This window comes from Suncus etruscus, chromosome 9 (genome assembly GCF_024139225.1).
Source record: "Suncus etruscus isolate mSunEtr1 chromosome 9, mSunEtr1.pri.cur, whole genome shotgun sequence".
Lineage (NCBI taxonomy): Eukaryota > Metazoa > Chordata > Mammalia > Eulipotyphla > Soricidae > Suncus > Suncus etruscus.
Window position 1 is genome coordinate 67,636,227 of NC_064856.1, and position 14,405 is coordinate 67,650,631.

The window sequence follows — 14,405 nt, forward strand, 5'->3', positions numbered from 1 at the left end:
TGGTTGGTTCTGAGACTCAGATACATCTGAATCCTGTCCAGATGAACATCTGGGACAGGCTGGAATCCAGAGAATGAGTGGAAAGACAGAATGGATGGGGACAGTGACAGAGGGAGAAATGGACACTTTTGGGTGGAGGGGACTTTCTCTAGTTTCACCTGCCTCTCTAGGAAGGAGGCTTTTACCTCTGTTTGTTGAAGGGGCTCTCGAAGGTGATGTTCTCCTCCACTGTTGCATTGAGCAGCCAGGGCTTCTGAGATGCATAGGCCACAGGGCCTCTCCTCCTGGAACAAAGTTGGAAGGCCTCAGAGGCCACTGACAGCATGCAGAGGAGAGCAGGAGAGGGAATGATGGGAAGAAGCAGCTGGCAGAGATCACCTAAGATGGCTTCTTCTTTCTTTAGGGCTATAGGCAGGTTTGGCATACCCTGGAATACTCTGAGGGTTCTCTAGGGGGTGGGGGCCCTCACCTCTACCTTTTGTTATCCTGCCCCCTGATTCTTACAGTTTATCACATGTAAGGGAGAGCCCAAGTGTAATCTCAAGTCCCAACCTCCTGGGGTGACCCTCTAACCACTTAGATGTCAGCAGAAAGCAGAGAAAGGGATGCTATCTTGGAAGTTTAAAAGGAATCAAAGAGAGAGATGAGTCTGATGTGAAGAGAGGAGCAGTGTTTAAAGTATGGACTGAACACTCCATCCGCCATTCCCAATCCCCCAGAATAGGCTGCAACCTGGGGATCTCTGACTTGAGAATGTAGGCACTCTCCACCCCCACCTCCAAACTTCCAGTACCTGATGTCTGAGTCAGCTACAGGCTCCCGCTCTGGGCTGCAGCAGGGAAGGAAAATAAATAGGGCTTCAGGCTTCAATTTTCTGGGATACAGGGAGCCCCCAAACCCAGCCTGACTGGTCTGTGGCCTAGTCTGCAGCCACCAAAGCAGAATGGATAGGTATGAATGCACCATCCTGGAGGACCCCTCCACTGCCTGAGTCTGGGGTAGAGTTAGAATTCCACATGGGAAATATGTGGAGGGGAATTTCTGGGAATCCCATTAAAAGGGAGGATGCGGGAAAGGCATCATTAGAGAAGGTATTTCTGCAGCAGAGGCCCATTACGAGGCTCCAGCTGGCCTAACCATGATTTGATATTCAAAAACAGACAAGGCTGCTGGTTAATGTAGTGCCATAAGGCCCTGGGAGCTGAGTGTTTAATCTGAGCATTGGGGGCTGTAGCTTAGGAAACTATGACACTGAGAAGGCCATACATGACCTTGGCAAAAGACAAGCATGGGATTTCGGGGAGCCTGGAGAGTCTGGAGAGCTTTGGCCAGCACTGTCTCCTATGCTGCCCAGAGCCCCTCCAGAGTTTCTACTCTGTCCTCATGCACACGTCTGTGTTTGTCATGCATCAGGTCTGGTTTTTGGCTCAGGAACTATAGTCACTGGGGCAACAAAGGCTGGGCCTGTCATCACTTGTTGGCACTTGGGGACAAGGTGAAAAAGAGGGTGGAAAAAGTCCCCAACAGTGGGACCTCATGGGAGATAGACACAAAGTTCAGAAGATTAAACTTATTGACAAATTTGCATCAGCCTGCCCACAGATGTCACTCCTTCCCCCCTTCCCAGAGTGTCCTTCTTGTTCTTGCAAGGGGAACAAGCTGTGAGGGCTTTAGGAGGCTTGGATCTCATTATTCTATTGCCCGTACAGCTTTTAGACCCAAACACAGTGCAGGGGAGTTCTGCATATTCTCTCTTTCCTGACACACACTGTCCCTCCTGACAGTGTTTCTCACTATGGATTTTAAATGATTGCCCTGTGACCTTCTCAGACATATTTTCTCTGATTGTCCTCTCCCAGCATAGTTCATTTCCATGTCAGGGCATTTATTATCTTCACAAGGCTGACCCATCATCACCACTATCTTATTCTTCTACATCACTGTGACTCGGGTGAAAGTCCAACCCTATGACAGTTCATGTCCCCTCTCCTTTTCTACCAGCCTCCAGGCAACCTGGGTCTATTTTCTGATGGACACCTCATTTCCAAAGACATCTCAATCCCCAAAAGGCTGAAGCTTCGGGGGCCCTTTGGAAACCACAAGTTTTGTTATAGTCTGTGTGTGTGTCCTTTCTCCCAGCTGGAAATGAACACTTACAAAGCCTGGGTGAGCTGCACACCCTGAATTCAATAACCACCCTTCTTTCCTTTTGGTGATCTATCCCTACAACAATTCTGAGACAGTACCTGGGGTCCTCTCCCATCTCGCTGTCAGGAAGGCTGCTGGGACACAAAGAGGACAGAATAGCATGGTTACTTTCCATTCTAGATCATCAGGACTTTGGGGGGGGAGGGAAACCTCCCTCAGTCCTTCCACCCAGTCTCATCTCAGAGGCTTCAGGGGATCCTCTTCCTGAAGCAGAAATGGATCTTCTGTCTCCACAACAATTGGCCAGATGCTCTCCAAAGAGCCAGGGTGAAACCTGTGTTCCTAGCACCAATGCACACTTTCTAGCTGAGATAATGAAAGCTCTTGAGACAAAAGACTTTTCCAAGGTCTTATTTCTCTCATCTTATACAGAGGGACCCACTCACTGTAATAATGGAATTGCAAGTATACTAAATAGTAGATGCACTGTGTATAGTCAAGATGTGTAAATTTTTTTGGTGGTTCTCCCCCAATTCATCTAGCAATGCATAAATGTCATGAAATTTTTTTTTCATACTCTCCATCACAATAAAATGCTTTTCTTTTTTCTTTTTTTTTTTTTTTAATATGTCATACCTGGTCAAGCTCAGGGTTCTGTGTTCAGGGATTAAGAATTGAGGTCAGTCACAGGCATGGCAACTACCTTACCTGCTGTACTATCTTTCTGATGCCCCAAATAATATTTTGAAAAATACCGAAGGAAGGTCAAAAAGATAGTACAGTAGTAAGGTAGGTAAGTATTTGCATATTAATGTATTCAAGGGGATTACTATCAATGTATCTGTAGTGTATCCGCCCCCCCACCCTGTAAAGGCTATTGGACTGAGACATGTCCCCCTGTAATAGACAACTGTCCTAGTATGAAAAGATAAAGCCTGACCGTTTAAATCCCTACTACCAAATACAGTTCTCTGAGCCCCATCAGTGACCCCTGAGCACAGAGCTATGAGTAAGCCCTGAGCACATCCAGGAATGACCCAAAAACCAAACCATCACTACAACAAATTAAAAACTGAATTAAGTGACCTGAATTCTGGTGTCAACTTTGTCTGCTCTCTTTCTTTCATCCTAGGCCATCTTTCAGTCTTCTAGAAACAGCTAATGAAATGTGTGCTTCTAATATCCACTATTTGGAGAAAGGCAAAAGTGCTCTTTTCATACTGATCTTACTTTAATAATATGAAAATAGGGACCGGAAAGATAGCACAGTGGTAGGGCATTTGCCTTGCACGCAGCCAACCCTGGAGGGACCTGATTCGATTCCCGGCATCTCATATGGTCCCCCAGCCTACCAGGGGTGATTTCTGAGTGCAGAACCTGAGCACTGCTGGGTGTGGCCTCCAAACCAATCAATCAATAAATAAAGTTTTTAAAAGGAAAAAAATATAAAAACTAGCTTATTTTCATTAACCTTCCATAAGTACTGTGATAGAGCATCTCTTTGAAAGCTTAAAATAACCTAGGAAAGAGGGTCATTCTGATGATTCCCAGAGGGGGAATAGAAAAGCTCAGAGAGGCATAATAACTTGCCGAGAGTCTCCCAGCCAGTCAGTGGCAGAAAGAACCCTGCCTCCAAGACTCATGCTCTCAAGGACTTCACTACACAGCAGCACTGTGGTTTCAGTGCAAAGCTCTGATTGATGCCTCCTGGTCAGGAAGACCAAGACCAGATGACAACAGTAATGGAGAGAACCCAGAGAAAGGCTGCTTTCTGTTCCCTGCTCAGGACCAGAACTGAATAGAGACACTGAGCGATTTATAATTCCCTCTTTGCTCCTGGTTCTTGATCTTGGTGGGTCTCATTACATGTTCTCAACCTGAGTTGACCTCCTGTTCTCTCATCATCATAATGCTGTCATTTACAGACCCTGGGGACTGAGACAGATGAAAAATGGAGAACACAGAGATAAGAAACCTGAAGCTATACATTCCACCTCTACAACCCAGCCTTGATAGCATCTCCTGAATTCCCTGGGCTGAAATGGACAGGCAGAAGAGGAATCTCTCCTGCATCTGAGTTATATTTCCCTGAGGACTCAGCATGGGAGCAGCTCTCCTGGCCCTTAACTCAGTTTGCAGATTATCTGGGCCTCACAATTAGCACTTATAATGGACTACCTTCCTCTCTAATCAGCTCCTGGGTGAGTCTTTTATCTCCAGGGGTTGTTAGGGCAGGAAGAACATCTTTTATCAGGCTCCACATAGCTTGGGAATAAATGGAGATTGTAAACACGTTAATCAACTGGACAAGAGGAGGGGAAGACTGCACCCCATTGCAGGCTGCTAGCTTTCTTTTCCTCCTTAAAACCATCTTCCACCAGGGGTGTCTCCATCCCATTTTTCAGATGGGGAGATCGAGGCTAAGAGTTTGCCTGATGTGCCCAGAATTACATGACTAGGAAGAAGGAAAATTGGGGTATGAATCCAGGTTCCTTTTCTTATTTACAGGCAGTTCCAGTATCCCCAAATTTTGTGGAGGTTTGGGTGGGTATACAGTAATCTAAAATGTGAAAAAAAAATCAATGTTGGAGTGATAACACAGCGGGTAGGGTGTTTGCTTTGCATATGGCAAACCTGGGTTTGATCCCTGGCTTCCTAAATTAGACCCTGAGCCTACCAGGAGTTATTTCTGAGCACAGAGCCAAGAGTAAACCCTGAAAGTAACTACATATAGCCAAAACAGACAAAAAGTAAAAAAATGATATGGTATATGATGAGGTGCTTGCCTTATAGGGAGTCAACCTGGATTCAATCCCCAGCACCATAAATGGTCCCAGAGCCCTATCAGGAATGAACCCTTAACACAGAACTAGAATAAAGATCTGAGTGCCACTGGGTATGGCCCCAACACCTCTGCTGCCCTCCATATGTTGCATATGGTACTATTTTTCTCCTGGATATTTTTTGGGGAGGTCATTTTATTCCTCCTGCCTACACCCTTGGGACCACACTGAACCCAAGAACAATCCACTCAGGTCTCCAAACATATGCCCTTCTTCTCAGCCAGCTATAAGCAGGGTACAGACATGCTTAATTTAGGCACTGAGCCTGCCCCTGAGGGGCTCTGGGAGTGTTGAGAGGATGAGGCAAGAACAGAAGTCAGGAAGTTGTGTGGTCAAAAGAGAAGAAGAAGCAATTTCAAGGGTCAGTCTGCACAGACAATGCAAGCAGAGAGAGCAAAGACTAACTGGGTGTCAGTCTTTAAGGCCTTTTCTAAATATTTACACTTGTGTATGATTTCAAATTTTGTGCATTCTTGTAGAATATGAGAAAAAAATAAAAAAATAGTCTGGAGGAGGAAGACATGTGAACAACAACAAAAAAGCCTCATTTAAGCTCCATGATCAGAACCATGAAGGGAGTGTTGAGAAAGTGAAGACAAAGAAAAGGGCTCTGTCTGGGGTGAGGGTTTCTGGATGGAGGTGGTGACAACTCCTGAAGGTAGGCAGTGTGGCATCTCTGACTTTTGAACTCAAAGGGCATCTCTGCTCACTGGTTGTGAAACTCATTCACAACATTAGGGGGCAATGCAGATGCCCCAGCCATGCTTGGAGAATACACACAGCTCATAGAGGGCTGAAAAAGGTTGTGGGGTAGGGGATAAGGGAAATCATCCTTGAGCTCAGTGTCTGGCCCACAGGTGCAGGCATAAGGGGAACAAATGGGCAGGACTCACTGCAGATCCAGCAAGAAGGTAAATGGAAAGACATGAAAATAGAGATAGAGGTAGGAAGAGGATGCTGGAGTTAGTACATGTCCAAAGTGCACACATCCCTTCCGGACAGGCCTTTCTGCCATGAGATGTTACCCTACCCCTATGTTATAGGTTCCTTAATGCCAAAACTCAGAATGGGATGTGACCATCAGAGAGGTGAAGTAGCTGGCCCAAGGTCACACAGGAAGCAGGCAAGAACCAGACATCAGGTGGTGGCCAAACCTGGCTTATCACCACTACATAGTTCTTTCTCTTCAGGTCTACCCATTGCTCTGTATACCCCCTCCAGGACCCTCAGGTATGCCCATGCATGCACCCCAGAGGCTCAGGGAACTGTATGGGTAGATCCCACCACACTGGACAGCTCTGAAAGCAGCCTATAGATTTCTTACCTCCTAATATCCTCCTTAGTCTCATGAATGGCAACGATAGTTGGGGCAGGCCCAGGACAAGCCTCAGGTGCAAAGAGTCAATATGATGGGACAGAATTGATATGAGGGGGCAGAGGAGATAGCTCAGGAGGCCAGTGCATGAGTGTTGCAGTCAGGCGTCGGGACCTGATTTCCATTCAGAGCCTGGGTTTGATTCCAGCACTTCTGGGCCCTCCAAGCACTGTCAGGTATGGCCCAAAATATGAACAATTTTGTAAATGTATCTCATGGTGATTCAATAAAAACCTTATAAAATTTTTAAAAAGAATACTAAAAATGTTATTCCCTGCTAAGTTTTTGAACAAATAATTCAGAAATATTTCCCCCGATTTTGTTGTTGTTGTTGTGTTGTTGTTGTTATTCTCCTTCTGGCTATATCTGGTAATGCTCAGTGCTTACTATTTAAAGGCTCTGCACTCAGAGATCAATCTTAGCAGGCTAGGGAACCATATAGGATACGAGAGATCAAACCCAGGTCAGCCACATGCAAGGTAAATGCCCTACCTACTGTACTATTACTCTGGCCACCATAAAATAGCTTTTATTTTTTTAAGGATATTTTGTATGAAGAAGCCTTGTTAGGGGAAGTTATGGGGAAGGGGAGGGGAGGCTGAGATGGGGGCAGGCATGAACAGGGAGCCCTAGGGAGGCATCTGTGCATTCAGAAGGTGCCTGTTCTCACCCCCAACCCCCTCTGCTTTCCTGAGGCCTTGCTTCCTAATGGCTCCCTGAGGACATTTAAAGCCTTTCTCCTGAGCACATTAATGGTCTTATTTTTTATTTCTAGGGAAAGCATTTCATCGGAGTGTATTTTCTGTTCTATAAAAATGTTTTTCTCTCTAAGATTAAGGAGCGAGTGCATAAGTTCCCAGGCTGGTGAGGTGCTGAGCTGGGAGGCAGGCACACTAGTGGGTTTTTCTCAACAGAAGATTTGGCCTCCAGAGGCCTCTCCCTTGAGACAGGGAAGAGAGGTAGGGAAGAAATTGGGGAACAGAATCTGCTTCAGGTGGAGAGCTCCCCCACTCCCCCATGGACTCTCCTCTGGCCCACAGTGAGGGAGGTTGCTGCCTGCACACCACTGCTACCCCCTCTGTCCCTTCCACCCCTGATCTGCGAGCTCCCTGCAAGCAAACACCAAGTCTTCTCAGTAGCTAGCCCAAAGTATTGCATGAATAGGTACATCCTATGCTGAGCCTTTGACCTCTAGGCCTGTCTTCAAGAAGTTTGTGCCATGTGGGAGATGGAGGCATGCTCAGATCACTCCAGAACAGGGACATCTGGGATACTCCACCACTGAGTCCCCAACCATTGCTTTAACACAAATGTGGCAGTAAATTAAGTCACAGGATTTCTGGTTTGCCTGTGCATAAAAAAAGGTCTGTTTGTAAGGTATTGCAGTCTATATTTAGCAGGCAGTGACATGTTTTAAAAAAAATAATGCACACACCTTAATTAAAAGCGACAGATGGGACGTGAACACAGACTGAAGGGAAATGGCGCCTGCAAACTTGTTTGGAATAAGGTTGCCATAAACCTTCAATTTGTAAAAAATAAATAAATAAATAAATAAATAAATAAATAAATAAATAAATAAATAAATGCAACATCCATGGTGGCACACAAAAAGTGGAGGAAAAGAAAATGAGGCACCTTTGTACAGAGTGAGGTGAACGCCCACAGTCATTCATTCAGTTAGGGGAATAGCTTAGTTTGAGACATGTGGGGAAGAAAGAGATGGAAATACACATTTGTCACCAGTATGTGGTAGGTCATGCTACTCTTGATTCATCATTTAGAAAGTGAATTCATTTAGCAAAGGTGCTATGGATGCAGAGGAAACTAAGGGAATTTGGTTTTTTCTCTCCTGGGAGCTAACTACATCTCTCTTGGGAAACAGGCTGGGATAATTAAAGACCAACGGGGAAAATTTGTTCTTGGCACAGGCATGCATTGTTAAAGAATAGCATTCTAATATTTTTAGGCCCTTTGCTATGGGCTAGGTTAAGTCTCGCGTCAAGGTCATGAGCAACCAGGAAAAAATGGTAGAGAAAATTGTGAGTTGCCCAAAGTTTAGAGCTCAGTTTGCTTAGACTTAGAGCCTTGAGTTTGCTTAGACTCCCTGAAAGAGTTTGTTCAACGAGACTCCTAGAGAAGTCTTTATCCAGTGTTCTGAGCCTTCTGAAATTTCCTTTGACTGCCGGATCTCTAGGTTTGGACCTGGGGTGGATGAAAATCATCACCCTCGCCTTGAGCTGGGGACATGAGGGAAGTTAGGTGCTAAGCTGCTCTTGGCTCACATTGCAAAGACATCATCCCCTTTGTTATCTGCAAGGAATGGAGGGGGCCCTCACCACTCAGCCCTACTTTTTGTCTTGTTGTTCAGAAATGGGTTTGTGCATGTGTCATAGATGTTGAGAGACAATCAGCAGAGAAAGCCAATTGGACCGGGTCTACACAGTCCTCTCTGCCAGCCCCATGTGTCTCACTCAGCATGATTCCTCTATAGCCTTTGTAATACTTGTCTTTTTTTCTTTTTTGGTATGTGTGTGTGTTTGGCCTCATACTGAGTACTTCTCAAGGCTTATGCTTGTTTCTTTGCTTAGGAATCATACCTTACTATGCTTTGGAACCATATGGGATGTTGGAGATCAAATCCAGTTGGCTATGTGCAAAGCAAGTGTCCCACACCACTATGCTATTGCTCCTGTCTAGGATACACTTTATTTTTTAATATTTCAAGAGCTACCAGGGCCACAGCTTTCAGTGCTTGAGACATGACCGGTAACAGGGATTGAACCCATGCAAGGCAAATGCTCTCCACTTGAGTCCCTCCTAGGCTAAGTTTCACTTTCCCCCACCTCCACTACTGTAGGAACTTTCACATTATTGGGCCTTTGCCCAAGCTGTTCCCCCTACCTGGAGCATCTCCTCTCCCACTCTGCCAAGCTCCTCTGATCAACCATCATCCTTCAAGACTCAAAAGCCACATACACAATGAGCTTTCTCTGTAGGGCTGCAGAGCTCACAGTGGTGCTGATAGCTTTTGTCCTCACTCAGAAACAAGGGCTTTGTCTTAATCTTTTTGCAATCCTAGTGCGGTGCCAGGGGTCCATACACAGTGGGTGCTCAATAAATATGAAGTAAGTGAGTGCATTAGCCTGTGGCCAAAGAGCTGAGACACCTACAAATTATATCAGCTTCCCAGGGTGAGCTACAAGCCATGCTTACATGCCTGTTTATATGTGGGAGGAGAAGTACTCTGTAGAGGAGAACAAAGAGGACCCTGGAAATGAGAACTCTTCCCCTACCAGCTCCCTTCCTAAAAACAGAGCCAAAAGATGACCCCTAGTTACCCCTAATGAGAAAGAGGCGGCGAGGTCAGGGCCATGAGCACCTACACAAAGGCTCTGCCCAGTGGTGGGGTATGTTTGCATTCCTGGGATTGCTGGCAGTGGACCTGGCAGGTGAGAACTGCTTCTCCACATTGCTCTCTGGAGAATGAAGTGCCTAACACAGTGTCCAACTCAGGAGCGGTACTCAATAATTGTCCTGGAGCGGCTCCCAGAGCTGATGAGTCAGCCATTCAACATCTCTAAACCCAGCTCCTACTTCTATGAAATGGGATATTACCACCACATCCCAGCCTCAGTCAGTGGACCCTTCAAGGGGCTGTTCTACACTATTGTACATGCCCAATCAATTCCAGTTCAGCCACAGATCCATGGGATTGGCTTCTCATCATGGATACCCTCTCTGCCATGGGTCAACTTTTTGACAAAGCTCTAAGGGGCAAGTTAGTGCAAAGAACTGAAAACATGACCCAAATCCAATGGACTTTCCTTTTCTGTCTGTGGGGGCATAGAGAAATACTACAGGGTTAAGGCACTTGCTTTGCAAGTAGCTGACCCTGATTTGATCTCCTGTATCCAATATAGTTCCTAGACCCCAGCCAGGAGTGATTTTTTTTGAGGGGATTTTGGGGCCACATCCAGCGGTGCTCAGAGGTTACTCCTAGCTCTGTGCTCAGAAGTTGCTCCTGGCAGGCATGGAGGACCATATGGGATGCTGGGATTCGAACCACCATCTGTTCTAATCAGCTGATGCAAGGCAAACGCCCTACTGCTGTGCTATCTCTCCGGAGTGATTCTTGAGCACACAGTTGGAAATAAGCTCTGATTGTTGCTGACTATGTTCCTGAATGAACAAGTAGGAAGCGAGGCAGAGATCCCTCTGCATGCAAACATACCACATTCCCTATGGAAGTCTCAAGAGGCTGAGGTCTGGAGAAACCCAACTACTCATCTCCAGCCCAGAGTCCCACCTAGGCAAGGACTTGTCTGTGGGTTACACTACAATTAGGTGACATGTGGCAAAGCAGAAAATGGGGTGCCTGCAGATATCCAGATATTGGACTAAGATCTTTCATGTTATTATTATTAATATTATTATATTTTTAGTTTGGTTTTGGGGTCCTGGAAGTTCTCAAAGTTTACTCTGGGCTCAGTGTTTAGAGTGGACTTGGGGACGGACTAACAAGGGAGCTGGGGATCAAATCCAGCTCTGTACAAGGCAAACCGCTGTATTCACTCCTGCCCCCAAGATTTTTCTGCTCAGTGTTGTAGTCATGCTCCTGGAAAACCTGCCATCTTGAAGGATCACTCGCCTGGGGTAAGCTGACCCCTCTGCTGAACAGGCTGTAGCTTCCGTGCCCAATGGCCATGACAAACTGTTCTGCCTGCAGCAGATTGTCCACTGTCCACTAGGTTTCAAAGATCTTTCACCTCCTCCTCCTCCTCTTATGACTGCTCTTTCTCTGCTTTTTCAGAAGCTACTCTTTTACATGTATCTTTTATCAGCTAGAGGCAAGTGCTTTTTAGACAGGTGGCTATAAATAATAGATTCATGATGAACCTTGCCTGGGGTTCTGGCTTTTTAATTAAGATAGTGATCTTTGCCTAGAAACCCATGTTCTTCTGGGTTATCTGATTCCTTTCAACACCCCCTGAGTGACTCTGTCTCTGTTTTGCTAATGACCATGGTAGGCCGGAAGTGGCTGCTCTGGTAAGCTCCCCATAGTGGGAGGTGTGCATGGGTGTTGGAGTCAAACTGAACCAGTCAGATTCCAGCTCTGTCACTTATTCCACTGGGTGAATTCAGGCTCCTAGTGTGACTCTCATTGATACAATGGAAACTGTTCTCAGTACTTACTTGACTGGTTGTTATAAGGATAAAACCATGCAGAGCATTAAACAAAGTACTTAGTAAGGGTTTAACAGACACTGATGATGTCTACAGAGACTATGAACTGCATTTCTTGAGCACTCACCACACATACAGTGGATGCACAAAAATAAATGTGTGCCATCATCTTTTCTGTAAGGGAGAGTTGAAAGGAGGGCTATGGGGTCTCTTTCTACTACCAGGGCTCTGAGGATGCCTTTGATACCTGTTCCAGAAGACAGCACCTGAGATCTTTTGCATCTCTCCCAGGGTGGCGAGGAGGAGTGAGGACTTGCCACAGCCCACCTGTCCCACAATCATAGTCAGCTGGCCTGTAGAAAAACCAGTGGGAGTCTACAAAAGCCCCATTCAAAAGATAGGCAGAGCCTCCCACCCTGGGGCCCCTTGAACTTTCCTTTCACCCGAAATCCCCAGGGAGTCCATTCCTCTTTGAGCCCTTCCTGCTAGAAACCTCCAGGGCTCCCAGCACCCCTCCTGTCCAGTGCCTTCCCTTGTGATCTCAGGTCCTTATGGTCCTCAACCAGGTTCCCCTGGGTCCAGGATCTACATCATCTCCATGCTTTTCTAATCTTGGTCAGATTGTGTCCCTACTCTCTGTCCCAAGGGATCCTGTTCACTGAAAGACTGTGACTCTGATCTGCTCTGTAGAGAATAGTCACTCCAATTCACAAGCATTTTGATTTTTAGGAGTTTTGACCTTACCTTGCCCTTGTACTGTGCTCCCAAGAATATGTAGCCTTGGAGATGAAACTCCTCTCCAAGACGCAGACCTGAGAGCGCCCTCCAAGAGCAAGCACACAGCACATACTCATCTGTCTTGTTCTCACCTAATAGTCAATGTAACACAGATAGGGACCCTGGGGACATGATACCCAACCCTAGAACATACCTCTGGGGATCCTGATGGTGATGTTGGACAGTGTGGGGATTCCATCAGGGGTCCATGTGAAGAAGCCTCCAATGATCTTCATTGAGAGGGCACCCAGAAAAGCACAGTAAGGCACCTGAAGTTCTCAGCCACAGTCTCTTATCTTTCCTTTCCCCACAAATCACTTTTTAGGCCATCCCCTTCTGGACCCAGGATAGGAAAGACCAGAAAGTCCCTCTCCTACAGAGGAAGACCAGAGAGGCTGTATGCCTGGTCTTGGGACACCCAGATGATCCAGGCAGGCTGTGGGCCTCCAAGGGCTGAGGATTTAACACTCAGATCTCTGGCCCTGTAGCTGTTTAGCTCCCTCCTGCTCCTGAGGCTGGGATGGAGCAGGGTCAGGGGGCTCTAGGATTGAGCTCTAGGACTCACCTGGACACAGCAGTTATCAGCATCCCCATCCACACCAGGAGCCAGGCTCTGTGAGAGGCTCCGGCAATCTTCCCTCACTGGACGTTTACGGTTCACCACCTTGAGGGGCTGGGGACAGTAGAGAGAGGTAAGGGACCCTGGCAGGGAAGGGAAGGAAGATTGGAGAAAGCAGAGCAAGTGGCTGCCATTAGAGAGAAATGCAAGATAGCAAGAGCTGATGCAGCTGCTCACCACTGCCTGGTACTTGCAGGCTGAGCCCTGGGGCGCTGGCTCCCGGGGTGCACACTGCTCCTCTCTGGTCTCTGCACTGGCCAGGAACTCGCTCAGCTTTTGCACGCTGCAGAGAGAGCACAGGGACCCCCCACACCCCTGCCAGAGCAAAGGGCAGGGGCGAGGGAAGATGGTATGGCTTGAGAGATAGGAGCAAAGAGTGGCTCTGGACACTGAGGTGTTTCCCTCCCTTGAAGCCAGAGAAAAGGGGGATCCTGTGATGGGGGCATGCTATGATAATTTGTGAGGGCTGACTCTTCTGCTAGAGGTTAGGAGGAGAATGGGTAGTTGGAGGGATGTTTGCATGTAAAAGTTGTTTAGTCTGGGATATGAGAACTGAAAGGCTTTATCAGTTATGGTGAGACTTAAGGTTGGTTTGAACTGAGGTTAGTAAGGATCAGGATTGGTTATTAATAGCAAATACTGGCTATGCTTTATTGTTATGTTTTAGCCACACCCAGAAATGCCTAGGACCTACTCCTGGCTCTATTCAGGGATCACTCCTGGCAGGGCTTGGGGGATCCAATACAGTGCTAGTGATCAAACAGGATCAGTCACATGTAGAGCATAATCCTAGTACTTTCTCTCCAGCCCCAGTAGCCAGTATTTCTTGATCATATTAGCCACAGTGTTAAATGGTTTTTTTAATAAATATTATTATAATATTTATTATAATAATATTTATGTATTATTTATTCATTGCTCTTTAGTGAAGTGGCAAGGTGTACTCTATGCTTATGAGGGGGGGAAGAGTTTCCAGAGAACCCTTAGGAACTTCCCTTGGGACCCAGAGATGCCTCAGGCATAGTTTCTGATCCTTTCTTTCTCCTCTTGGGCTGGGCAGCTCTGGAAAGCTTGAGAATGTTTTGTCTACACTTTTCCCCTCTTTTAAGAAAAGTCCAAAGGCCCTGGGGTCAGACAAGTCAGTCAACTCTCAAAGCTGGACTAGTTTGGGAGTTAAAGGAGCTAAAGGAGGTCCGAGAAGACAACTGGCATGTGACCCTCTCTACCCACACACTGCTGCAAACCAGCAGTCCCTAGCTGCCTCTCTTCTGTCCTTGTGCACGTTATGGATCTGGTGGCCTCGGGGTAAAGCTTGAGGGTTTATGACTCCCCACCTTAGAGATCAGTTTCTCCTCTCCCTCTATGCAAAGGTCTCAGCTCCCACGGTAAAAGTGAGTTTCCATATGGAAATACTTCAGGGTCAGACAAGGGATTTCCAACAGGTGCAGCATTCTGG

At 46.6% G+C, this 14,405-nt stretch overlaps 1 protein-coding gene across 3 annotated transcripts in view; it reads right to left on the minus strand.

Moving 5' to 3' along the window:
* The window catches only part of ABCC8 (ATP binding cassette subfamily C member 8), a 79,476-nt gene that overhangs the window by 22,884 nt on the left and 42,187 nt on the right, over nucleotides 1-14,405 (minus strand). Inside the window, exons 13-19 of one of the 3 annotated variants that reach the window (XM_049781119.1) lie at nucleotides 13,127-13,232; nucleotides 12,896-13,003; nucleotides 12,485-12,560; nucleotides 11,801-11,906; nucleotides 2,247-2,279; nucleotides 794-829; nucleotides 186-284 (exon numbers count right to left, since the gene is read on the minus strand). In XM_049781119.1, the coding sequence (XP_049637076.1) occupies nucleotides 186-284; nucleotides 794-829; nucleotides 2,247-2,279; nucleotides 11,801-11,906; nucleotides 12,485-12,560; nucleotides 12,896-13,003; nucleotides 13,127-13,232 (564 nt within the window). Of the gene's footprint in view, nucleotides 1-185; nucleotides 285-793; nucleotides 830-2,246; nucleotides 2,283-11,800; nucleotides 11,907-12,484; nucleotides 12,561-12,895; nucleotides 13,233-14,405 lie in introns of all 3 variants that reach the window. The other 2 variants (XM_049781118.1, XM_049781116.1) reach the window with 2 other exon arrangements.